At 48.8% G+C, this 27,403-nt stretch overlaps 1 protein-coding gene across 4 annotated transcripts in view; it reads left to right on the plus strand.

Moving 5' to 3' along the window:
• The window catches only part of LOC121593124, a 146,742-nt gene extending 119,372 nt beyond the window's left edge, over positions 1-27,370 (plus strand). For 3 of the 4 annotated variants that reach the window (XM_041915219.1, XM_041915220.1, XM_041915222.1), the window contains 8 exons: positions 6,401-6,558; positions 16,356-16,428; positions 19,485-19,652; positions 19,744-19,942; positions 23,165-23,463; positions 23,535-23,619; positions 23,695-23,982; positions 24,305-27,370. In XM_041915219.1, the coding sequence (XP_041771153.1) occupies positions 6,401-6,558; positions 16,356-16,428; positions 19,485-19,652; positions 19,744-19,942; positions 23,165-23,463; positions 23,535-23,619; positions 23,695-23,982; positions 24,305-24,414 (1,380 nt within the window). In that variant the 3' untranslated portion in view covers positions 24,415-27,370. The remainder of the gene's footprint in view (positions 1-6,400; positions 6,559-16,355; positions 16,429-19,484; positions 19,653-19,743; positions 19,943-23,164; positions 23,464-23,534; positions 23,620-23,694; positions 23,983-24,304) is intronic. The other variant, XM_041915221.1, reaches the window with a different exon arrangement.
• The last annotated feature ends 33 nt before the right edge of the window (positions 27,371-27,403 follow it).

The raw sequence follows: 27,403 nt of genomic DNA on the forward strand, positions 1-27,403 counted from the left end.
TTTTGGTGCGAGTTGGAGTGTAAAATTGCAAATCAGCTGTGGTGGCTGCGCGAAATGGCTGCAATTTTTGCTTTGCCCCTCTCCAATGTGGCGTATTATCAATCATGTTGGAAGCTCTGTCCTACTTTTCGGATGACGATGGAAGGTAGCTTTTTAGCACGTGAATTGCTATGCCAATTAAAACGGGTATGATTTTATTACTACAGTGTTGTTATTATTGTGGCAAATTTTGTGGGTTGTGTCTAGGACACCCGTGAAGGCCGCTCGAAAAAATGCTGTTGCAACATGTTTCCCATTGACATTTCGCATTGAGTCCTTGACTCCAAACGCTCCCAACAACGTATGCTTTGTGCTTTTGCATATGAAAGAGGAAAAAATGGACGTACGACAAGTGAGCTTAGCTTCAGAGCCCAACAAGCTGTTGCCCAAAATAGATCACCAATCGAAAATAAGCTCCATTCGTTGCACATTCCACAGCTTGACAGTTCGATTGGCCAGGCCACACCGATCCGTCGTCGTCCGTTCAAGGACACCAGTTCCCTTCCCAGTGAAAACTCGCCCTCCGACTCCCTCCGTTGTACGGGGTTCTCGATCGCTGAGTCACTCCAGGCTGCGGAATGGTGGAATGGTGGCGCTAGCATAATATTTATGAAACCGAACCCTAAGCTCCACTCCACTCCGCAACTTCACTCTGCATGGTGGCACGCTTTGTAGCCCCAGCGGGAGTATAATGCAGCACACAAATGCATTTGCAACGCAAACGGCTGGCGCTTAATGTAGGTTTGAACTGAGCACGAGCGCACGCTCCTTCGCAGCACCATAAAGCACACGCATAACGGTTCGGCTTACTAGATGACGGTGTGCACGTGCGCGCATGCGCACTTACTAAACTCTCCCCCCGAAGCCCCAAGCCGAGCTGTGGCCCGTACGGAAGGAATTTATGACGGATCCGGCTCGGTGAAGGAGTGTCCGTATGAGGAGGGGGGTAAATTTGAGGCAATTTAATCTGATTTATAGACCACACCGAACTGAAGTGTCCCAAGGTCCTCGATATGGCTCCATCACAACCACCGTTAGGGGTCCCCGATCGATCATGCTGCAGAGAAGCGTTTTTACGTGTCAAGACAGCACAAAACTCATGGCACATGGTCGCCCGTTTGAACCTAATAATTACGCGTGCCAACGCATTTCCAGCTGTGTGTGTGTGTGTGTGTGTGTGTGTGTGTGTGTGTGTGTGTGTGTGTGTGTGTGTGTGTTTTACGAATGGGGCACACATAATGTGGTCCGTGCGCTGTTTTTCCAGGGTGCAGTTGACGCCGAAGGACGCCGGTTAGCTCCTGCTGGGGGCAGAAAATCACGCCTCAGACCTTGAGCGGCGGCGATCCTCGGAGGGTGCTGTATGAGCACCACATGGGGGAGTCGGCGTCAAGCCCAGCAATTGGAGGGTGGAAGAATAATACATCACCCAGTTGGCGCAATCAAACCCTCAGCCACCCTAATGCTGACATTAACGACGCCATCGGCTGCTTTGATTCGTTTCCGTTTCGCGGATTTATTACCAGATCGATTTATTTCGATCACCGTCCACCCCGAAAGGAGGACCTTGGGATACGTGTGTCACATTTTCGTCATTGGTCAGTCAGTACGATATGGGCGACTAAATTAAGCCGGTAACGGGTTCGACCCGATAGTTGTCTTTTGCTTCAGTTCAAAGTCGTTCCAGCAATTTCAACAAGCACCACCCAAACCCACCCCAGTAACGCCGGATGGTCAAGGACGCGCTCGGCCGATTTGCGAGACGAAATCCATGAAAATACTTCGCCCTGGTTTGGATGGGGTGTTTTTTTTTTTCTTCTGCTCACTTCGGAGGCCTTATTTTCGCTTCCCAAATTAGACCACTACACATACTCTGGTGCACAAGGTGTGACCAGATCGAAACGTTCTCATTTGCGGAATGGTTGAGTTACAGTTCGTTCTCTTCCTTTCGATCGCGGATCTGCTACGAAACATAAAATGAGACCTCCCGCCTACCCGTCCGTGGGGGTGTGGTACTCAAGGTCTCGACCGTCTCGAAGGGGCTTTTATTTGTTTGGGTTTAGATTTTTAACGTTCGATTTTTCAATTAGTGACTGCTGCGTGCGCTAGTCAAGCCAAAACTCACCTTGTGGCGGTTAAGGAGAATGGAAAATTGGTTTGCTTTTTGGTGCGTGTTATTTCATGCGTCAACCGCGGGAGGTACTTGCGCGGTTGGTACGAATCAATACCGATTAACGGTATTAAAAGCAATCGGTAAGCATGTTGGAATTTGTTGGCTTGTGGGAAAGGAAACAGTGACCTTTTTTTCGTCTAAAAAAGCATTTAAGATTAAATCCATAGCTCAACGCATCCAACCTCCCTTGCAGCAGTTGCTTGATCCATTAATCAACATCACACGACGGTACGGGATTTGGCCTCCAATTTGGTGTATATTTTAATTTCCAACATTCAACAGGGCGTAACTCCCGAGTAACTCTTTAATGTCCTGCGAAGAAGGTGATTGACATTTATGGCGCTGCCCCTGCCCCGTTCTCGCATACATTCTACCACGAAGAGATCAACAACACTTAACGGGCAAAACGGGCGCTTGAAGCAGCTCACACTATCTCATGCCCGCCTTTTGCTTCGTGAAGCTGGTGTGTAACAAATTTATTTGGCTTATTATCTTCCCTTACTTATCGCTCACTTGGGGCAGGACCTCCTCATCGATGGGGCAGCAAAGAAAGAAGCAACAACTCAAACCCTCTCTCGTTTGGACCTCTCCGAAGCTTTATTATAATGATTTTCGCCCTTTTCGCTGTTGTTATTATTTTGATAACACTCGTCGTAAAGAAGAGGGTTACGTTTTTTGTTCTTTTTTTTCTTTTTTGCGTGCCTTTCCTTGAGTGCATGTGTGTCTCCTCATTACCGAACCGAACGCGGGGTCTAAACAGCGCTCGAAATAATGGTGATCGTAAAAGATATACCCTCACACAGGGGGAAATGCATTTTTGTCGTCCAGTGCACCTGAGTGCAAAGATGATGACGGCGATCTTCCTCCTGGCAAGTGCATCCTAATCACCCTAGAGGGGAAATTTTGTTTGCTTTAAAGTTTACTTGCAATAAATGTGTATTTACCGAATGACTTTGGCTTGAATTTGTTGCGCCATAACTGTTTAAAAACTTGCATATAAGTTGGCAACATGTTTTATGGATCTCCATCTGACAACAGATTCACACTGACCGCTGCGGCGTAATGACAGTGTTCAGTGCATCGTCCTCTTTATACGAATAATTTGTTAATAATGATTCACCTTCACTGTCTGTTCGGGTGCCATTTAGCGAAAGCCTTTTTTTTCCTTGGTCCAAGGAACCCATTTTCATCCCTTGTGTGTGAGAGAGAGAGAGCGCGCGAGAAGGTCGCACACTTTGCACTGCGCGCGTTCATTGACACGGCGACAAAGCGAGCCATGAAATTAAAGGATTCTGTGGTGCATTTTCACTTTCCGGGTCTTTGCTTTTTTGTGTGTGTGTGTGCATCCTGTGCCACAAGGGTACACAAGCGTTTGAGCAAATACTCTCCACTCATCCTCAAATGGTATGCCGAGCAAGTAAAGAGACGAGCAAGTAAATACACATTATATTGATACGCTTTTTTATTTTTATGGTGGCCCTTTTGAAGCACAGCTTGCAACCTTTTTTGCAACCTTCGCAGGACCACATACCTCGTCAACCAGCGTGGCCGACGAACGACGAACCCGACAATCACGATAATAAGTTCAAAATTGAATATAATATCAAATAAAAAGCGCAAGAGCGAGCGGAGCTTGTTTCGCCTGTTTGCTGCGCTTGGCGAGCTGGCCGAGCCGATCGTAAAGCGAAAGTAAAACTAACGATGAAATAACAGACCGTTTTGAGGCGGTACGATAAACAACAAACGGAATTTGCTTATGTGAGCTGTGAGAACATCCTGTGGACGGGATGTTCTTAAAAGAAAAAGGGTCCGCAGGTCTGATGCGTAATAATAGCACTTTGCGTACGATGGACTTGCGTTCTTTAAACTGCAATAAAAATATCGATTTTTCAGCTTACTTTACTGTCTCCTGGCAATATTTCCACAACTTTATATTGGCACGCACGTTTCCGACACCTTCCGGACAATTCAATTCGATGCGGTAAATTAAAATAAATCCCCATTCGGGCGCGATAAAACGCGCATCGTGTGCCGCCAAACGATATTGTAACATTAAGTCATCTTCGGCACGAAAAATGTGTTGCGAAAACCCCTTCGGCGCTGTTCCCGTGCAATCCATTTAGCAAATGAAGCCAATAAAAAGCGGAACAGGCGTCTATTAAACCACACAACGGCACACCATCACCGAAACACCGTTGTTGCAGCACCGTTCCGGGTGAGATTCTAACGACCACGATCACCACGACAACGGCTTACAATCGGCAGCAAGGGACTATAGGGTGGTGATGATGCCTAAGCCTCCTCCTCCTCCCCTTCCCTGAGATGATCCGATTACAAAATGCACTCGCATTATCACTTCACCCCAGCAGTGCCCAGAAGGGGTTTTTGTCAGTTACGAGCCGAGTTCTTGTTTTCCTTGTGCAATGGGCACAGATTCTTTCGCTGAACTCAGTCCCGCCATAGAGCGAGAGAAGATGTCTGAAAAGGATTATCTTTCAACCCACACAGGCACACACATACACACACATGTAGAACCATTCCCTAAGGGAGTGTAGGGTTATCTTTCTCGCGTGCCCTAGCTGGGGCCAACTTCTGCACTTCTGCAGGCTCGTTCAACGTGTTGCGAAGACATTTGAGTTCGGTGTTTGGCGCCGGCCGATTTCGTAAAGCACAAAAGTGTCGGCTTTGGAGTGTCGGCCACAAAAAAAAAAAAAGAGCCAGCCAGTAACAATAAATTGTAACTGCCGCACATAGTAACCCCCGCGCTCCCGGCCGCGCTCTCGCTCGTCAAGATTTCTCAAGCGCATTCAAAACGATTGCAAATATGATTCTCCACCGCGCCCTCTCGGTGGCTCTCGCGCACCCTCACGCATTGCAAGACTTCTCCGGCCTGTGGCACATTCTAAGCTCACTCCTTCTCCAACTGTAGGGTAGAACACCCCTAGGGGGGGCAAGCAGAAACCCCAATTGCCGACACCGCTCTGCCAGATAGCGCGCACACACACACACCCCGGGTGTGTGCGAGAGGGTCACAGTGAAGTGAACGTACGCCAGCTGATTCGCACAGAACCGACACCCGCCGACACCGACGTACCGTACTTCGTGTACGACATTGGCCAACCCGCGGCCGAACAGCTGAACTAGTTCCGAGCTAGTAGTGCGATAGTGAAGGGAAGATAAAAATTAGATCGGTTCGGCTACAATGCCGCCGCGGCCGGCGAATGGTTGTTTTTTCTCCTTTTGCCACCTTCTTTGCGCAACGCGCCTGCCCACCGATACCCAATTGGCAGGCGATTAGATAGGGGGGCGCCCCGACCGATACGCTGGCGCGAATGTACGAAAAATCGTGTACCCGACCAGCTCCATCGCCGCCAACATTGACGCGCGATCGTGTGCGAAATGTGTGCGAACACTGTGTGCGCTCGTTGTTTGCTGCCCGACCGGGTGATGTGTGTTTCGCGATCGATTTGAAAGGTAGACAAAATGGTACACCATTAGCATAGATACTGTTAGCGCTGACATCGATAACGATGCTGAAACGGAGGTGATCGTGTTTGGATTTTTTCCGGAATCTTCTAAACGGCACTTTGAGGGAGGTTGAGCAAGGCGCCGCTTCATCGTTGCGGGAAGATGCATTTGGACGTAAAAATCACAACAAAGCGAACTTTGTCTTGCTACTTGCCTACTTGCTACTTTGTCTTGCCTTTTTATGTCATTAATTTATTTCGTGCTGTCTGGCCAGCACCGACATACACCGCTCTTGTAACCTTGCTGGTAATTGGACTTACCGTCGATACCGTTCATTGTCCGGCCTCGAAGATGCATCTGCACGTGTGCTCCGGCGGAAGATGATGAATGTCCCTTTGCTGATGGCCGCCACATTCTGACTGCATGCGTATGATAAATTTCGAGCCTCCTGCCAACCCGGACGGCCCAGAGTGCCTCATTTTGACAGTTGCTGTCCGTTCGCTGAGTCCTACCGATCAATCGATCGATACGATTTCACTCAAAAACAGCTTGGGAAAGGGCGCTGCTCTGCCGCTGCTCTGCAATGAACCTTCGAAAGATCGTCACGGCCACTTGATGAAGAAATTAATCACTATCAATCGACTGTAACCTTTCTTCTGTTTGCTGTTCTGTGCTCACAACTCAATTTCTCATTTCTCATTTCACTCTCTGCCCTTTTTACAGGAACATATTCAGGAAGTGCTGGACAAATGGACACAGATCGACGACGAGATCTGGGCCAAAGTGATCGTCTTCGAGCGAAACCGGCGTGTGGCCAAAGCGTACGCCCGTGCACCGGTTCTGACGATTAACGGCTCCGATGATGGATTCGATGGCATGAGGTAAGCGACGATTCTACGCGCTCCGCTTTATTGCACGTTCTGCTGGTGGAGGGTGGAGAGTACTCTCCATTAAGTAACGCCGAATGGGGAAAATGAGGTTAAAAAAGGAGAACTAGGGAATTCATTTCAAATGTCCATAAATCGATCCCAATTTGGGAGTTCTTTTTTTTAAACAAAATTATCTAAACGATTTCATTACGCCGTGATTTGATCTCTGTGCAATCGTTCCGATGAAAATGCTTTCATTGTTAGTCGCTTGCATAATTCCTAAAATGAATCGTTTATTCGAAAAGTTCATCACAATGTCGTGTTGTCACTGTTACAGTTCCCACAGAACTGATTTCAATAATGCATTATATCACATCGGTATGAGCTTGTGCAGCTTGATCGCATAAAAATGTTCATTTTCTATTTCTTGCCACCGTAACAACTGCCTCAAAACAAACTCGTGCTGAACGCTTATCACATCTTGTCTCTTATCGCACACCGTTCCTCGCCTGTTCGGCTGTTGAACTCTTTCGTCCTTGGCTCGGTGAAAATGCGCGCAATTGGATACGATCGATTGTTTTACCTCCCTTGTTATGCGCTGCAGTTTGTGGTCTAATCGCGCAAAAGTGCTCCATTACCTTCAGACCGACCCACCCCCCCCCCCCCTCTCAGGCGGAAAGTGAAAGTCGAAATTTTCAAACCGAACCGAACGAGCTCCGGAGCATGGAGTTTGGTTTAGAAAATGAAAACATCGTGCTGTCTCCACGGGGCCCAATCCACCCACCCCGAGCGTGGGTTTGAGGCTCACATACATATGCTCGCACGAAACATACGCGACTAATGGACGATAAATGGAAGAGAGCACTAATAAAACGGCTGTCAGCAGGAAGGGGTAGTCGTATAAAAAAAAAAAAAAACACAATAATAACACTCCTCTGCAACGAGTCAACCCGTGAGCACCCACCAGAAGAGTGTACGCATTGCGCATTACGCGAAGTTGCACTTTCACGCGGTACACGCGGTGGTTGGTTTTTGATTTTGGGTTTAGTTTTTGCCTCACCTTCCGGCATCGGGTGGAACGGCCTCGACCAGCCGGGCTGGCGGGGGATTTAGGGCGAGTAGTAATTGGATAAAGTTAAACGACTCCATACACGCATACCGCCAACATACCGTCCCGTTAGTCCGCGGCGCGGCGAGCATAAAACTTTTCATTTCTTTCATGAGGCGCGCTCTTGCGTTTTTATTTGTGCACAGCGCGAGCAGAAGCTCGCTGGCTTTGCGTACAAACCCCGTATTGATCGCTTTATGGATCGTGTTTCAGTAAGGCGAGCTTCTTCTTCTTCTTCTTGTGCGCTTTCGCATCGTTCATCTAATGCAACCGACAGCCTTATGTAAGGAGGGTAAAGAAGTGCATTCGACATGCGTGTATGATGCGTGGCAGACGGGGCAGAACGGAGCGCCCGAGAGCTCGCTTGTTTGTGCTCCCACGTGAAAATTGGTTGCCTCTTTTTTTGCCACTAAAGAGTATCCCATCATTCGTTCCGCCCGGTACAAATCATTTCAATCCACTGTTATGATCGCGTTAGAAAACCGGACGTACGATGAGCTCATTTGGGAGATTAAATGTAGCCGAAATTAAACGGGTTTTATGGCTGGGTGGGGTTTTTTTCCTACTTCTTCTAATGCGCCCCATGATGTGGGCTGACTGTAAAGTGGTAATTAATTTTGTCAGGCGATTTAAGTATTGTTTTGTAATCGATTAGTCCATAAATGGGAAAATCAAAGTTAAATCTGACGTTTTGAATTCCTGTTAATTGAACACTTAAATATAAATTTGAATCAGCTTTAAACCAGCTCGATGGGATATTGAATAGTGTAAGGTTACTAAGCTGTTCCTAAGGTTCAAAATGTCCAGCCACAAACCTATCATTCGCCGATCCTCCATATATTCTACCGTTAGCTGCTCGGCCGTTCTCTTCTCGCAAGACACGCGGCAATAATTATTACGCCCCTACTCATGCACTGTTATGAGTGGCTTAGCTGACCTCACCTCAGTTGCCATTGTGTTTACGTCTAATTGACAACGGCCGCCACCGACTCCTACCGAAGCTCGGACTCCAACAAACGCCATCGCCCCCGTCGGGTCTAATGATGTCGCGTGAAACATATCGCTCCCAAACCATCGGCCGAAGGCGCACGGCCCCCGGCATGCAACGAAAACTCATCAACCTGACCTCCCCCACGCTACCAAAGCGGGAGATGAAGACGCCCTCGCTGCTCACTCAGCCATATAAGAGCCACCCAAAACCTCCACCCGGGTACGCGTGCTAGAATGCCGTGCGATCGTTGCATAAAACGGTCCTAGCCCGTTGCTTCTTCGGCGAAGAACTCGCACACACATAGAATCCGCGGGCCCTCCGTGCACGCTTCCGAATGCAATCAATCTTGTCTTGCGTGTGTGTGTGTGCTTTATACTCTCTTCCAAGGTTGGTATGTGTGTCCCGGTGGCTGGTGGCAGAAGGCTCCGAGTGCCGCGTTCCACCGAGCTGACCAAGCAGGTCGACCGGACGACAGCTGTTAATTTGCTATTGTTTTTTTTAGCGATCGCCATCACCACCAGAGAGGCGAAGTCGTTGTTTTTGTGTTGTGTGGACTAGGAGGGTGTTTTTCTTGTGTTAAGGAAACCGGGCTAGCGAACGGTTCTAGCGGGCAACGTCACCCAAACGTCAAGATTTCTATCGTGTAGGTTTTGCGCACGTCCCTACTGGAACGCGACCCGCTGGGGCAAACGCTAGTTAGGGAGGTTAAGCAACAATAAAACGACCATCAGCACTGCGAGCACTAACGAGAGCCTCGGGATGTGGCGTACCGGCTCTCATGCTAAGTGCCACCACGTCACGCCATCTATTGTCAAATGTTTGAAGCTGGCTGACGTTTGCGTTCGTTAGTCCGTTAGTTGCTTCCTCGTTCTCGGAGGGCAGCGTGCAGCAATGAGCTCTCTTTTTTTTCTGAACCCAAAGAGAACCTCCCTTGCCATGCAGCCTGTGCTCTGTAATTTTAAAAGCCCGCTCGATCATGAAATTCGATCTCTGCCCTCTCCGGTGCAGCAGCATGCAAGTGAAGTGAAGCAAAAAATCAATTATCCTACCGAACTCGGTCCCTCACAGTGCACCACATCCCATCAATTCGTCATCATGCCATTGCCATTATCGTCCGACCGACGTCATATTATCAGTTTTTGGCAGCAGAGATAGCAAGATTGATTACCATTTCCCCTTGAGGCGGCACAAATTGTTGGGGCTTCGAGTGTGAGTGCTTCTTCAAAAATCAATTTACATCCTCCAAGGATGCAGGAAATTGATTTGGGCGTGTGCAGCCCTGTTTGAACGTTGCAATAATGGCCACCGTTCGCTGTGGATGTGTTGATGAGTAGTGTCTTTTAGTTATCCGTCGTTATGAAAGATCATTTCCCTACCATGGCTACTGGTCTTTCACCAGTAACACTCTAGAACACACTGGAATGTCAATGAGAGAAGTTTGAGTATTGCCAAGCAGCCAAGAATGCTAACTAACCTCGATCGGGCTTCACGCAAATGCAAACTACGCAAAAGCCATTCCACCGTCCGAAAGGATCGTGGCACAGGGGAGTCGGACAACCTTCCGCGTCCATTCGCCAACCATAAGCTCAGAACCACACCTTGCTATGGCCCCGTGTACAGATTTATGTGCAAAAGTGTTTTTTCGAGCATTCCGCTCGTACATACAGACACACACACACATACCCGGTAGCGATCGGGCACTACGAGAACCACGGTACTCGCTGAGAGTTGCTCTGGTGTCTTGTGTACGCGACAGCAGAGCCCGCAACAGCAAGAACCAGGAAGCACATTGCGCCAGCAGGCCTTTTGTGTTTGCGTTCATTTCTTTGGCTTGATGTTTTGATTTCCCCGTCCTGATTCTCCGCTCTCTCTCGATGCCCCTTTTGGTGGTTCCAGTTTTGTTGGCCACATTGGCCCGATCTCGATTCCAGTGTCGATTAATATGCCGTTAGTAATATGTAAGGGACCGTCATTGGCCACAAAGTGTGTTCGTCTAACGTTAGGAACGCGCGTGCCTTCAGGAGTTCATCACTCCACACGCTCGGCGCATTATGATAAACGACTGATATGGGGGGGGGAGGCTTTTCTCCCCCCAAAAAGGGGGTAATGCATTTGCATGGCTAAAGGGTGTGGTGCACGAAAGCGTATCATGTGTAACGGCTCATAATGCCGGTAAAGGTGTATAGATCTTGACACAAATACTGTGCTGTGTTCTTGTTTGGACCGCTGACGACTTGGTCCAATGTCCACAAAATTGGCAAAGTTCCTAGCTAGTCAAATTAACAGCAGGACCCATGTTTATGACATTCGAGATAACGCAAGCGCTAGAACTCCATCAATCATTTGCTTCAAGACAACTTCAACATTCCCACGATGGGGAGAAACAAAACGCCGTTCTGTTTTGTACGACAACATTGCCGAATCCTTCGACTGTCACATGCGAACACGTCCCGGAACTGCCGCTTAACCACAGCGACATGTGACAGCCCTGTGTGGAAATATTGCCGTCATGAGCAAACGGTGATTCTTCTCTTCTTTTTTTTTCGACGATGATGTCACATACCTTTGCGGCTGTGCGCACCACAAATCAAACTCGTCCAATTGCCGGTTAGCGCGTCGATGTCGTCCACCAAGACAGCAAGAGTGGACAGTAGCGCTTCCTTAGGCCACGAGCGCAGCGAAGGTCAAACACGCTTTTGGTGGTTTGACATTTTTGGAGCCTTAGGCGGGGTTCACTCGTTTTGGATCATCGCCGGACCAATAGTGATGCTGTGCTGCGCCAATCCTGCCCATCTGGCACCACCCCGAAATGATTAGTGTATTGTACGCACACGCACAACGAGCACGCTGCCGGAAGTGTCGTAGTCTATTTGCCTAATTGCAATTGTATCGTCGCGAGACGCGTCTCAGAATCGCCGAAATGTCGTGGGAACTTCAGCGGTGGTGGAGACGGTGTGGACAGGAGTGTTTGAGCGACTTCGACAAGGCGTTTGCGGACAGCAGATCAAGGGCGTAGCTGTTTTATTGTAAGCGCGATGTTAGAAGTCTGTTGCTGGGTGGTAAACAGTATACTTTGGGGTGTTTGGTGTTCCATAAGCGGAAGAGAGCTCCACGTCCTAGGCATGGCAATTACAAGACGCCATTGATGGTGCTGCAAACGTTTCCCACAAACACAGGAAGTCGCGTAAAATCGCGCTAACACAATATTTGGACATTTCGCAAAGTGATGGAAGCGCCCATGCCAATATCTGCATACCGTCAGCTGTACGGACGTTGCCGACTACTGCAGCTTCTGTGCTTTGACGCAAGCGGAAGCGCCCCCAAATCGTGCAGCGCCTGTGAGATCGTAATGGCTGGAGATACATTTCTGATTACGCTCGACCTGCTGCTGCTGATGCGTTTCGTTTCGGGTTCAAAGTTTCCTCTTTTTATGAGCTTTTGGGGCGAGGGCGCTGGTCCGCTGGTGTAGCCCATTAGGGTGAAGAATGGACGCAACTCCGGATGTGTGTGTGGACATTGCTCGCGCGCGAGAGGGCGGATTATTTCCTTTCGTCAGTGGTCGCAAACGCAACGCGCCCGCGCTACCCTGTGTCTTGCAGCAGCAGCAGCAGCATGAGGAGGGAGTGTGACTGCGTTTTGCTGCCGTTTCTCGCTGCAAGGTCGTCCGGTTTTTTTTTATATAGGAGTTTAATTTTTTCCCCCTTCTCTGCTTTTCTACCGCGGTCACCTTCTGTGTTGTCTTCCGCGCCTTTACCAGGAGGTAGTCATTATTATTCGCTTATGGCGTGGCTGTGGCGTTGGTCTTCCAGTTTTAAAAACATTCGCCCATTATAGAGCGCTTGTACGCCCAAGGGGTAGGAGGATATCAGTGTAGAAGGAGAGATGGGTGGAGTGTTCGAAACCAGAAACAGGCGAGGGGGCTGCTGCCTGTGAAACAATCGAACCGAGAGAGAGAGAGACAAAACGGATGGCGATTGGGTTTGTCGACCACGATCGAGTGATGCTGTGAAGGCGATGAAGGGGTTGCACGGAGCCGAACCAGCCGAACCACTACCCCTCACCTGGCATGTGATCGTTTGCTCCGGCGATTCCTTCGCCCGACCGTAAAAAGTTGCAAGTAATGGTTGTGCGTTTTTTAATCGACCGCATTAAACGAGAGCAAAATGGCTGTGTAAAAGTGCGAAAGAGATCGATCACGGATATCGGTCGCGTGGAGAGCAACTATCTTTTAGTAGCTCTAGTAGTGGCCGCATTATGGCCTGAGGCAGTCTGAAGTCAGGGAGGGTTCCTTTTGCTCGCCGTCCGACAACGCCCTGATTCATTAGTTATTCAGATATTCTGAAACCTACATTGTTATGGCATTGCATTTGCATAGGACCTACCAATGAGTTAGAGAGTTAGAGTTTTGAACATCAAAAATTAAGAATGTTTATTATTCATCACGAAAAGCCATAAAAAGCGATAGTTCAAACACAATTTGAGGATTAAAAAAAAACTACCCAATCATTCCTAAGACACATTTGATTGTCATATTCCAGACATTGACAAGAGGAGCCATAAGACATTTTGTGCCACCCTAATGTCACTGTAGAACTGATAATTTTAATGATCTACATATCAATTACACATATACACCCCAGGGAAGAATGTGTCGATAAATGAATGGCAACGAAGGGAAGGTCCATCCTACATGCGACGACCGATTAGAGGCACTGGTATGCTAATGTATTAATTAGACTATCGCTGGAGCACACCCACCGCGTGACGCCTGTAATAAAATGGGGCAGACATTGGATTGGCAGCAACGGAGGTCAGACGGCGCTCACGATCGATTATCATGGCTGAGAGAGCGAGAAAGCTGATAGAACTATATGAGTCTGAAGTTAGCTTGAGAATTCGCCAGACACTTCTAAGGATATGGAAATATCGGCTTTTAATTGTTAGTTTGTACGACTTTTTGAGCAAATTTAAATTATCCTCAGAGTTCTTTGTCTATTAATTAATGCTGAGATGTTATACAACGGTCATACCTTCAGGTTTAGGGTCAGGTGGCCCCACAACTCAGAACAAGGAACTGTAGAACGAAGAATTCAATATCTTCCAATTCGTATCTTTTCCCTCTCTCTCTCTCTCGATCCTCTGACGGTCAGTAGAAATTAGAAATGTAAATATTGGTTAAAAACATTCACCTCCGGAAACTCCCGAGCCGTACGATTCGTTGATTACTTACTACCGTTCTTTAGCGCATTGGCTTTCGAGATATATCTTCAACGGGGGACGGACCGATCACCGTTACCATTTGGCGTCGGGGGCAGTTCTTGTGTTCTAGCAATTCTGCATAATTCCCCTGACCAAGAACGCCAGGCATTCGTTCAGACACGGGCATTGGGCACCGAACGCGACAGTGCGACACGGTTTGTCCATTTCAAGGTTCTGGTTCTATGCACTTCCCGATCGCTACTTCCGATGGGCCACTGACCGATGGCCACCGGACAGTGTACTGGGCGGTCAAATATTGAAATCACTTTGGCATCACAGAGCCTCCTTTTCCGTTACGTTTGGTTTGGCTTCTTGTTAACATACCGTTGGAAGCTCTAGCGAGCAAGAATGTCCGTTCGTTGCGGTGGGTTGAGCGCTCTTTGACTCATTAGCACACTTGTTAGCGATGATAAGCCGCGGGATTGCCTCGGCGAATGGGACAGTACCGCCGGGGTGCAATTGTAGCCATGCGAATCGCGTTGCATAATTTAGATAAATGTCCAAGACATCGAGCACGGCCAATCGTCTCCGGCTAAGAGCTGGCTTTGGTAATTTCTAATGCACATCCTGTAACGGTTCACTCGGTGGAAGGAACTTTAGCTTGCAGTTTTTCTTTTTATTTCCATTCCTGCAGCTTCAACCAACTTCCTCCAGCCATTCCCAAGAACCTTCGTATTCTTTGTCTGCTGGAGTATTCTTCCCATAAATTACTGTGTGCAATAGAATGCCGCCTATCGAAGCATTGCACAGTACGACGCTTGTTGCAATGGTTCAACCACACCATCCCTTCTAGTTTTTTTTGCGCAACGCATCGCGGGCCCGACGACACGGCCTGCCAATTTGTTCCAAATGTCAGCGCGTCGCGAAATCCATGTTCCGAAAATCGGTGCGCTTTTGGCCATGGGATCATTGAGTGTCCCCCCGCGCGCGCGCATCACTCTCCCATCGCTCGTCGAACGCACAGATGAACTAAATGCAACCAATGCTACCCCCCAAGTGCCTTCGAAAAGTATATGGGCCGGCGGGGAAGGCTTGCTTCTCCCGGCTTGCTGTGCAATTATTGGCCTGTGTATGCACTTTGGGTTTCATTTTTTGCTCCGTTAGCTCCACAAAGCGAGGCGTGCAAAATTTCGCAGCTCTCGAGGGGATCAGCAGCAGACCCAAAAGAAGGTGGTGTAGTAGACCACTTCATCGCTCCGGGCTACAACACTCCCAACGCGCTCTATTGAGAGCTCTCCGATCGTCAACGCCTACCAAGATGGTGCCATTAGAAGTGTGTCGTGGGCCTAGCCCAACACAACACTCTTCCCGTCCGTTCCAAGCCGAACCGGTGGTTGCGATCGCATTCGTCCCAATTCTGTCGAAATGTGGTCCATAATGCAGCAGTGGCACATAGTGCACACACACACACACACAGTACAGCAATCAGCCAGGGGTGGAGAAAAAGATCCGTCCCTTTGCGGTTGTGGTCGATCGAGAAGCTTATTAGCTACACCTTTTTGCCATGTGCGGTGCATATACGACTAAAACAGTCTTTGTCGTGTGGTGTGGTGCTGCGTGTTGTACTCATTCTCTACCCCTCCACTGCGCTCACTGTCTGCGGTTTTAAAGTCCAAGCGCCCAACCCATTCACAATTGCAACCCATTTGGCAGGAAAGAGCTCGCCATGGTGCACACAAAAAACGGCACGAACTGTTACAGCTCACATTCGTCTATTCGGCTTTGGGGTGGTGAAAGTGAAATTGCAAACCTCCTCCTCCCTACCCCCCCCGAAACAAGAACGCGCGCCCGCGCCCTCGCCCGCTGGACTGTGTTTTGTTAGCCTTCCGCGCGCGCGCGCGTGGACTATGCCGTAACGGGCTCGCTCGTGTCCATTCGCAATGATTCATGTTTGCCATTCTAGGACCTCGTGCACTGAAGCACTGAAACCTCATGACCATAGCCCTCCGTTCGGTCGAAATGGGAAATACAAACTACCAACAGTAAATAATGAAACTGGACCACACTGGGGTGCAGACTGAGCGTGGCAGACTTTAAGCTAGGCCGGGGCGACAAACAACACAAAATAAGGAGGTGGAAGCTGAAACACTCGCACATTGCACAATCGGAGTGTGGAGTGTAGCACGAGCCATATAGGACTTGGGCCCGAGCTTGGGCCCTTTTATTAGCGGTTGGGATTTCACTTTGCTTGTGGGGGACTGCCCTTGCTGCTGTGCTGTGCAGTGCGAGGGAAGGCATTAAAAGCCAGCCTATTGTGTTGCATTGGCCAATCGGGCTGCTCCAATAATTTCGTAGACATGAACAAACACTTCGCGATGAATTGTCACATCATGAACCCATTTGTCACGTGGTTGTCTAACAATCCGCCAACTCATCACGATATTTGTGTATACCCTTTTCCACTAATCGAAACCTCGTTTCATTCCTCTCTCTCTCTCATTCTCTCTCTAGGATTGGCCTTTGCGGATTTGACAACCCGATGCGCGATCACAAAACCGAAGAAGTCAAGCGACATGTCGGACAGGTAAGACAGACACGCCGAAAGCACAATTTGGAGCATCGATGGGCTCCCCCCGAAAAAATAACGCTTTGAATATCAAGGTGAAGCACGGCGAAAGGAACATCGCGCCAATCCTTCGAGGACTAGCTGGATGGTTGGTGATTTGATGAAATCTTGCTCGCAGGGAGCGGGTGCCCCTAAGCATGCCCCCGAATAATGACTACTTCTGAAGCGCCTCAAGCCAACAACCAATTCGAACCTAGCCTCCGGGGAAGGTTGGCTCATCTTCAGCAACTTCCGATCATCGCTTCATCAAGCCCTGGGGGTCCCCCCAATAAAGATCGCCAAAGAACGATCACGACGTTCGCAACGATTGAGAGAGCGCAAACCGATGGATGTGGTCCACGGATAGATCATCTTCTGGGCGCGCGCAGCACATCTGCTCTGCACACCATCCCACCGTGCTGAAAGTGAAAAGATCATTCGATGATCTTTTACGAAATATCAAGGCTACCGATGTTGCTCCGGATATGCGAACAAAGGGAAGAAGCTGACTGTCTGTGGGGAGATAATTTCTGCTCGCTCGCGAAGCTACGCGCGTGATCAGCTTTCTTTGCCGCCCATCGACCTGCCCGGCAGAAGGTCAAATGGCAGGCCCGGGCCGATAGCCGTCGAACGGGTATCGGGTCAGTTCCGGCATTCTTCATCTTTTGCCCTGATATTGGATCCGGACCGTTCACGCGAAAGGGCAACGCAGGCGTGTGTAGTACGCGCGCGCTGATCGATTTATAGCTGCCGCTGTGTGCCGGCCGGAGCATTGTTGGTACAACCTTTTGCACCCTTGGGTTGTAATTTTGTGGCCTAGGAAAGAACATATTAAATCACGTCCCGTGAAACCGGAGCGAAAGAAGCAATGAATGCTCCCCAGTGCTCCTTCCGGTGTTATTTGCCTTTGACACGATAATGTTTATTTACCTGTAGCGCCCAACATCAGCAGCGTTACAATTTACGATAATGAAAGGTTCGATACCGTTGGTTTCTCGAGGGGAAGATCTTGAAATGTTGAAAATGTTTGGACATGGTAGCTAAATTAATTTGGTTTACATAATCCCTCAAACTCCCTCGCGGCTTATTCTTTGTGCTAAAAGTTCATAACACTCCACAGATGCTTCCATCAGGGTGGTCACGTATTTATGATCTTTAGGGCTCTCTGGGAACAGAAATACCAACGCAATCCGGTGATTCATCCGGTTGGTTGGGATTCTTCAGCCGCAGCGAACAGATATGGCCGTTTTATGGGCAGTTGGATGGTTTCGCATTAATGTTATACAAAATATGGTAAACGCGGTGCTGTTCACGCTTGTTAAAGACCGCACGAGACAAGCGTACAGCATTAAACGCTTACCATCCCGTCTCCCGTCTCCGCGCCCCTACATTGTTTCCCAACAAATGAGCCCCATGGCGCAAAGAGTGCGCTAAGGGACAATCTTGTACTCATCTGCTCAGTGAGGCTGGCGCTTCTTCAAAGCATTAACCTCCTCCGGTGAAGACCCCGGCGGTCACCGCCACCGATGCAAAGAAGCCATAAAACAACACCGCACGCCACTCGAAAGAGAATGGAGAGCCGCAGCAATTTATGCGAACCTCTCGGATGAACGGTCATCGATCATTCCGGAAGCGCTACTCCCCTTCCCTAGCATGAGCATCAGCTCGGCATAGGCCCCCGCCGCTCATACTCAGCACCAGCGACGACCCTTTTTTAACGAACCACCCAACCCTGAAGCATCAGCCATATGTTTTGGAGATGGTTTTTTGTTGCCGCAGAATACACGCAGAACAAGAACGCGTTCACTTTCGTTTCGCCTCCGGCTTGCCTGGAAGATGGCAAAACTGGTTCAGCGAGGAGCGAGCAAATCGTGATGAACTTGTTCGGCGACACTTACCACCTCTAGCACAGCGGGGAAGCCTTTCGTAGAATTTATCCTTCAGCGGGATGATCGCGACGAATGCCACCAGGCCGGTCGGTGGCGGTGCGCACACGGGCGCGCGCGTGTGTGTGAAGAAGCAACGGCAACCAAGGTCGACAATTGATATTTAGCTGCGATCCCGCCGTCACAGAACTTTCAGGTTCCGTTTCGCTCGTTCGTTCGGATCGATCGATCGATCGGTAACGTATGTGTAAACACTCATGACGATTTTTAGTACGCGCGTTTGGTGCTTCATTATGCTGTCTGTCGAAGTGCACGGGCAAGAGGCAAGATTGAGGATGTAATTATTGAAGTTTGGCTGTGGTGCAGTCGGTACAAATAGGCGACGCACCCGTCGGTTCTTGCAGCCTAGTCCTTCCCCCCCGTGTGGAATAGAATGGATGTGAATGTGATTGATGATTGACGAGAAATCGGGACGAGATCTTGCAGGCTTCTGCTACTGAGCTACTCCTCGTTCAATGAATAACTCATCGATTTTAAACGATCTTGTACCATTAATCACGTGCGTGTGTGTATCAGCGGGAGTCATCTAGTGGTGTTCTACATGACGCATTTCACACAAAAAAGGGTGTAAAATTTGTATAAATCTTGTCATACATGCAACGAGAAAAGGGGCTGCCTGAGAATCACCGCACAACAAGTCCAGCGAGACGGAAACGCATAAAGATGATTGCGCTCTTCCTGGTTCAAGTAATTTGACGCCTTATCCCTTTGGAGCACGCAAAAATGCCGCCATCGTCCGTAGAAGGAAACCTGCCGCACTCTGCCGGCATAGTGGCGTATAATTGGAGTAATGCATTCCTGCCACGGCAAGGAGCGGTGTGTGTGTGTGTGTGGAGAGCCCCGTATGCTGATCAATGACACTGGGACATCGCGTCAGGTTCTGCCATTAGCGTCATCTCAAGATGCAGATGTACGATGACGACGACGACGACGACGACGTGTTCGTTCTATTCCACCCCGTAGGGGAATGATTTCAAGTGCAATTTACTTTCAACGATCAATTATAATGTCCCCCCCTCTCTCTCTCAAATTTCCGAGATCCGGGTTTTGACGCCTTCTTTCCTTTGCACGCATGTTTTTTTTTTGCAGGGCGTCAAGATCAAGATGGACGACGCGGGCAACATTCTCATCAGACGCTACTCAAAGAGCAACGTGTACGTGAAGAGCACGGCCAACCAGCCGAACGAGGAGACGGCCATCGGGGCGGACATTCTGAAGCTGCCCGGCCAGGCTATCGAGAGTGAAAAGATTGTAAAGGTAGAGTTGCAGGGGTGCAGCAGCAGTCTCATAGCGAAAGGATTTCCCTACTGACCTGTTTTTCCCTTTCTTTTTCCTTCCCCTGTTGCAGCTGTTCGATATGAAGAAGTTCCAGTCGAACGTGAACCGTGAGCTGCGCCGTGCCTATCCGGATCGCAGACGGCTCGAGACGCAGTGCCTGTCGGCGATCGCGTTCGTCAAGTCGGAGAACGACATCCTCGATTGCCCGATGTGGGTACTGATCATCAATGTGGTTGCAATGGATATGCTGAAGAGTAAACTACCTCCCGGTAAGTCACCTACCCGCATTCGCACCAACAAACACACACACTATCAACCAATACAGCACAATAATGATTGACGAAATTATGACTGTTTGATTTGACATTTGAGGCACCTCTAGCGGGAGGTGTGTGTGTGTGTTAGCTTTCGAAGTAATTCCTCACAAGGCAAGGGACGAGCATAAGAATTGGTTTTGTGGCGCTCATTTCACAAAATTGGAATGGCATGAAACCCCTTCGGCAATGGAGCGATGGGAGCTGGGAGGAAAACACTTTCAACACCAAAACAGCCATCATTGTTCGAAGCCAGTAATGGGCCGATCCCTGGTTAACTACCCTGCTGCATGTTTCCCTTTCAAAGAACGTTTTTTTTCCCCCCGATGACCGATAAGGCCCATTCCTAGTCGCACAAATGCCAACCGAAGTTGCGTAAAGTTTGCAGAATTTTCCGACAAGAAGAGAATGTTTGTTTGTTTGTATGCATCGAATCGCCACAACCAAGAATAGACAGCCGTTTTGGCAGGTGAATGGGGCTGCGCGGCAGTTTCGCAACAGCTCTGCGAAACACCGACCCCAAAGACTTTGGCCTTTTGGAGCCGCGGCATTCCCGAATGCCGCCTCTCCCGCTCCCTGGAGGCACTTGTTTCGTCGAAGGGAGTTTGCTTAATTTTTATGGAAATTAGCACGCCCCGAACACGCGCGCAAAGGCACACAATATGTTCTGGCGTTAGTTATTTGTCCCATTGTGTGTCTGTGTGTGCGGTCCAGTTGTGATAGCCGAAGAAGCAATTGAAAGTGTATGCTGCGGCGTATGTCCATAAATAATACGCCGCATTTCGCAAAACGGATTTGAGGCCGACGAGTCGACGATTGCAACAAAAAAAGGAAGATTCAAAACAATCCATTCGAGGCGTTTGCATATTTCATGCAAATGCGCTCATGGAAAGTGGTGTACGATAAAAGCAGTGAAATTTGTTCGCTGTACTCTTCCCCGTTTTTGTGCGTGAGTGCACCATTATGTGCTTGTTTTGGGGAGGATGTCGTCGGCAAAAATGGCGCCGCCCGGATGTGGCAGGTGGTCGTTTGTGAATGCACTTTGACTTGAAGGTCAGCTGGGACTGGAAGAGAGCAGGATAATCCATTCAAGGCTTGCTGCGGTGGCGCACAAAAAGGTTCTTAACCTTGCTGCTGGCAATATCTGCATCATGATCATCGGTGCATGCTTGCGAGTCTATGGGTCGTATCTGATCTGATATTCGCAATACCTTAACGATATGAAAATAAAGCATAATGCTGCAGCCATCGTCTAGCGTGTTATCTAACGCCAACAAACTCGAAATCACACACACCGGCAAGAAGTAACTGTAAACGAAACAAACGCGTCTCGTTAACGATCGCGTTGTCATTTGTTTTGAGGTTGGGGAGCCTGCACTGGAAACACCCGTTTTTTCGCACTCGCACGGGACGTTGTTGGAACTAGACATTCCAGCGGTTCTAGCAACTGCCGTACACACAGGAACCTCCTCTCCCAGGGCACACAAGACACAATTAATTTTCGACATGTTCTACCGATCGACCGATCGGACAATTGTTGTCATCGTGTCGTGGTTGCTGCTGCTGCTGCTTTTATTTCGTGATTCTGCTGCCCTACCCACCAACACTAGGTCATGTGGAACACTTCTTCTATGTGGCATCCGACACCCCGAAGCAGCAGCCTGACTTTGGAGGCATTCTGAGCACCGAATAGAAGACACAGAACAGAAAAAAGGGGGATTATAGCAGTGTTGTGTGCTCCTTCGAACGATTCGTTCAATCGGTTCGGTTTAATCTCTGCCTCGCGCGATCCTCAGATCCTCAACACCGGCACCGGGGCTGATAACGGAAAAGAATGTTGAATCATTGAGAACTAGGCTCACCATTACCGGTCTTTGCTGGGCTGTTTTCGTTCAAGACCCGTTAGAACACACGTTCGCCGGGCAGCACCAGGTAGCAGGCTTAATGGAGCAACTCATATTTTGTCACTAGAACAATAGACACACGTTCCAACCCTTCCACCCTTTGCTGGTTCACGACGCGCTGGGGCGGACCTATGGACTTCAGGGCAGTTCAGAACACAGCAAGAACATTAAACCCGCAATCCGTGTCACACACGTCGCATGCGGCAAGAGCAAGAGAGAATCGCATTATGAATTATCGTCACGTTTAGCCCGTTCGGGGTGAACAAACACAAACCACCTACCACCACCAGCTCACACCAGCCCGGCTGCTCCTGAATGCTCCCGTGTGTACCGGAAGACACACCCGACCAGCCCGAGCATCGATCGATGTTTCACAAATGGAATGTCAAACGGTGAAGAATTCTTGGACTCTTACACCCTCCCTCTCTTTCCACTGGGTGGCCACTGTAGGGCAAATAAATCACGCTTTATCCAATTGTTTGTCCAAAGTGCCATCCCCCCTTCGGGGGTCGTGCTGAAATGTTGTTGAAAGAAAGACTCTTTTTGAGGGAAGTTTCTAGTGCATGTTTGCTGTGTTTTCTGCTGCTTTTGGGAAGCTGGCTATGTCCATTTTATGAACTGCAGTCTCTAAATTGAACAACCAACAACCAGCAGCTCCACTCCTACCGTCCACGGAAGCAACTGTTTGCCCAAACTTCTGGTCCGAATGCGTAGAGTGAAATTAAAATTCTATCAACCATTATGGACAGTACGACTCCATAAGTGGTTACTTGCTCCGCTTCGCTGCACACTTTCTGCGGCCAGACGGTGATGGAATGGACACACACACTTCCCGCGTAGAACCTTCTTTCAGCTCCCTTTCCTCGAACGAAGACGTTCAAAATCAAAATGTTTGCATTCCGGCATGATACCGGGGGGATACCGGGGAAATTAAAATGCCTTGTCATGTGTGGTGCGCGTTGGTATTTGTCTTTGAGTGCGTTTGCTTGAAGGGGAGAAGGCAAAAGATCGTGCAAACAACTCACAAAAAAAGATTCAAACTTACTTCAAGATGAAGTACAGAAATAATGCCAAAAATGTTTAGTTCAACGTTTGATATTGCTTGCAGTCAGTCAATCAGTCACCAAACTCTACCCAGTACACTAACACACCTTCCTATACCCCATCCAGTACTGGACATTGACAGCGTCACACCCGTGCACGAGCCGCTTCCAGATGTCCGTTTTTAGTAATTGTAATTGTTTAATCGTAATCAACACAATTAATCTTGTAGCCTTTTTCCTTCCTCCCGCCCGACTACCCACCTCGATCTACGGTGCAGTCCAACGTCCGGTTGACATTAAGAACCGTCCAAGAATTCCGATCCCGGACGAAGATCCGTACAGTGTGGCCGGCAACGGTGGCGGCAGCTCCGGTAGCTCCGGTTTCGGGGCCAGCGGGTCCGGCCTGGTTGCGGCGAGCCGGGAGCATCTGATGCAGCCGGCGCAACCGATGGGCGGCCAGCGGCGCAGCGAGAAACCGCCGAAACTACCTCCACGTGACAATCTGTACGCAACGCATGAAATTGGCAAGGTAGGTGACACGACAGCCCCCGGAACGACATAAGACCGGGGTTTTATTAACGTTTTGTTCACATTTTTTAGCCGGATTATGATGACATCGAGGATGAGAATCGCGTCAAGCTTCCGCGAGGCAAATCAGACAAGGGCAAAGACAACAAGAAGTATGGTAAGTAACGGCCACCCTTTTGTGGGGAAATTAATACTCTCTACCAACCTTCACTTACGAATGTTACTCTTTTAGATGATCCGTACTACTGCGGACTGCGGGCTCGAGTGCCAAACTTTGTCAAATCGTCGTCCAAATCGTCGAAGGAGAACAACAACAACGGTCCGAATGCGGCCGTCGGTGTTGGTGGCAGCAAGGAAACGGTCGCCTCGAAGCGGCTGTCGATCGCCCATATGCAGCATCCGGCCTCGCTGCAGTCACTGCACCAGCTGCACCAGATGCATCCCCATCACAACCTGATGGCCGCCCACCAGCACCATCAGCAGCTGATGTGGCACGCCCGAAGCTACGAGAGTGGAATCGGTAAGGAGGAATTTCGTCACCGCCGCCGCGCCTTTTGCTAACAACCCATTTCGCATCACTAACATCCTCACACGTTTATGCATGCACTGATCTTACATCTATAGTACACCTGTCTTAGTGCATCCTGTCACCTGTCGCTCACTTTCGGCTTACTGATCATACATAATCATCTCGAAAGATTGAACGAAATCGTTCACCAACTAACCCCGCTCCAATGCGCCATCCACTTCGCTGCTTCACGCTTCCCTAACCGTGCGGAAAAGCACAGCCGGAAATAGCACTGAGAACTGACCTAGCATACTACTACCCCAAATCTTCACAGATACGGACGTGGTCGAGTCACCCTATAGTCACATGTACGGCCGTGTACCGCTGCCAACACGCGGCTACATACCGGCACCGAGGGCCATGTACATCGGCGAATGGGACTAAAAGAGAGAGTGAGAGAGAGAGAGAGCGGTCGTGGCCGGGGCCAAAGCCAATCCCCGTATTCACTCTCTTTTATAGTACAGGCTTAAGGAAAATTGCAGCAGCGGAGATCCGGAATGCGAGTTTGTTGAGGAGATAGGCCCCAACCAGAGCAACAACCCGACAACCCCCGACACTCGTGTTCTAATCTCTCTCTCTCTCTCGTATCCATCGCATTACTTCGCAAAAGGGACAGCACACAATCAACAACAGCGACAGCGGAGAGCAAGCGGAGAGAAGCACTGAACAGCGTGCTGGTTTGGGTGTGGCTGTGGCAAACCCCACATTCGGAGTACTGCCTGGTTTCACTTCTTTTAACTAATATTCTAGATTATTATTAATATTATTATGAGTATGTAGTAATCCGTTTGGGGACGAACGGGGCTCATAGGGTGAACGGTACGGTCGGGTGCACAACACCACCTTCCCAACCCTTCCCGCACGTCTCGCTACGGTGTCTAGCAATTAGGCAAATTTGTACATAATGCATCGCGTAACCCTCTTCCCCGATTTGATTGAACCTCCTCTCCAGCCCAGCGCAGAGCGAACGCTACGAAAGCAATACTGATGGAATATGCGAAATCTGCACTGGGGAAGTGATGTTGTGCCGAGATTCGCTTCTACTGCTGCTCCACAACCACAAGCCGACAAGGGAATAAGCTCTATTTCGATGCTCTTTCTTAATTCCCACATCCCCCACTATAACCCTGTGTGAATCGGTGGAAAATTAACGTAAAAGTTATGAAAGAGGAGAACTGAGTGCGATCGAACAGGACGGACACCTGTGCTGATCATTACTACTACTGCCGAGCAAAAGCTACTAAATGCTGCCAAATGAATCTGACAGCTGTCATCATCATTTCCACACTAAGAGAGACTATCCCTATGGACTGATCGTTCAGTTGTTGCTCACATTGACTGATCACGCTACTAGAATACATTCACCTCAGAACTAAGGATCGCCCGATTCTTACCAAACACTGCCAGCAATAGTATCTCAACCGAATCTCATCTCAACCCCTACACCAAGCTCATAGTTTATACCCACTCTCGTACTGTCCACCCCAAGGGGGAATTGAATGAGGAGGCATGGAAATGGACGACCGACGATCGCGATCGCGTGTTACAGGCTTGTGCACTCTAGGAATAGTTTTCAGTCATAGCAGGTACTCCTTGTCTTAAGCGTACGTACGTACTACTACTGTTGTCTTCTAAATCTTCCTGTAAATATGAGACATTTGAAAAAGGGAAAATTAAACGATTATTCACGTGATGTGTCGAGCACATCGATTCGTACGGAGGTAAAACATTTAGGGCCCCCTCTTTAGGTATTTTCGCTCCCACAAGCGCTAGTGTGTAATTCAACCTACTTTCGGTGTATAAGTTTTAACGTTTCCAAACACAGATACAGCACTGGCACAGCCCCACCGGCTGGTACGCTGGTTCTCTGAGCCACTGATTGGCCACTCATTTTAAACTGTATCCCCCCCCCCCCCACCTCCCACTTTGCTATCATCTGCTGAATGCGCGCACAAGTGAAACCACTACGCCGCAAGTCAAACACGTATGCGCAATAATTATAGAAATAAGTAAGTGGCAAGTAAATCTCCATTCGACATTGCAAGCGGATGGAGATGCGGCAAGATTTGTAAGAGAAGTTCGTTTAATTTGATGTACTGATGTACTAACTCACGCACGCCAACAAATGATGATATAATACTCAAATACGCGACCGCGCTCTTTTTACGTACGATTCTGACCGATTTAGTGGCCCCCAAACCGTCCCTGGCGGGGAAAGTAGTAGGAGGAAGTTGTTTAAAATGGCTCCACGTCGTGACTAGCTAGTTGCAAGCTAGTGAGCCTAGAGAGCATCATATACGAAGCACCACTGCAATGGCTATAAACAACGGCAATCCAGCACTTATTGTACATTGTCTACTAGTGGAAACGTACACGGGGCGAGCGATAAACTTAGAGATGAATCCTTAAACCGGAGTGGAAGGAGGCACCGCAGCACGCGTCCGATGGGCGGTACGGTATCACCTTCCGCTCGACAACCTAACCTTTACTTATAGGAAGTGATTAGCGTAATATTGGTAGATTGATGCTATATGCAGCAGTAAGGTGGTGACCCACGAGAGCGAAACGAATGAGGGAATGATCGTTCTCGTGCACTTTGAAGCAAAACATTAAACATGATCACACATCACCGAAGTGCATGATGTGTGGAATGGAAAGGGCCTGATCCAGTCCCCGTTGGGCTAAGAGGAACCTAATATAGAACGTAGCAAGGTGTATTCATACGCGCATATCTATACCGCTCTCGTACTGGAACTGGAAGAGAAGTCTAATCCTTTTATTTTTAATCCGATAAGCGAACACACGTTAGAAATGAACACATACACGCAAAAAATACACCTGGTGAAAGGGCTCGGTTAAGCAAAAAAAAAAAAACACGTTCGATAGAAGCGACAGCAAAGGAAGGTAGCGCCATTCCCCCAGCACACTCTCGAAGGCAATCGGGGACCCACTAAGAGGACTACTTATGGGGAACGCGCGTTGCTAGTAGTAGTAGCAACAATAGATGTAACAATGATGATTGTATTCGAAGATATTTTAAAAACCCAAACCCCATAATTGTCATCATGGGACAAGCGAGATAGTGGACCGGAAGCCGCGACTCCGATGCTTAGACAGCTCACTGCTTATTATCACGCTACGTGTAGTAATCTTTGGGGCAGCATCCGAGGGGTTTGATCGAGCTATACGAGCACGCGAAAGGAAAGCCGTTTTGGACAGGAGGTCCATAAGCATGAGCTAAGCAAATATTAGTTATTTTTCCTATTCCATCTTTTGCTCCTTCTCTTGTCCTGTCTAAATATTCTGGATTTTTGAAATAAAATACTATTCTTATAATCGATAGAGTTTGTGTTGTGTTTCTGTTGTGTATGTA

The sequence above is a fragment of the Anopheles merus genome, chromosome 2L (assembly GCF_017562075.2).
Source record: "Anopheles merus strain MAF chromosome 2L, AmerM5.1, whole genome shotgun sequence".
NCBI lineage: Eukaryota > Metazoa > Arthropoda > Insecta > Diptera > Culicidae > Anopheles > Anopheles merus.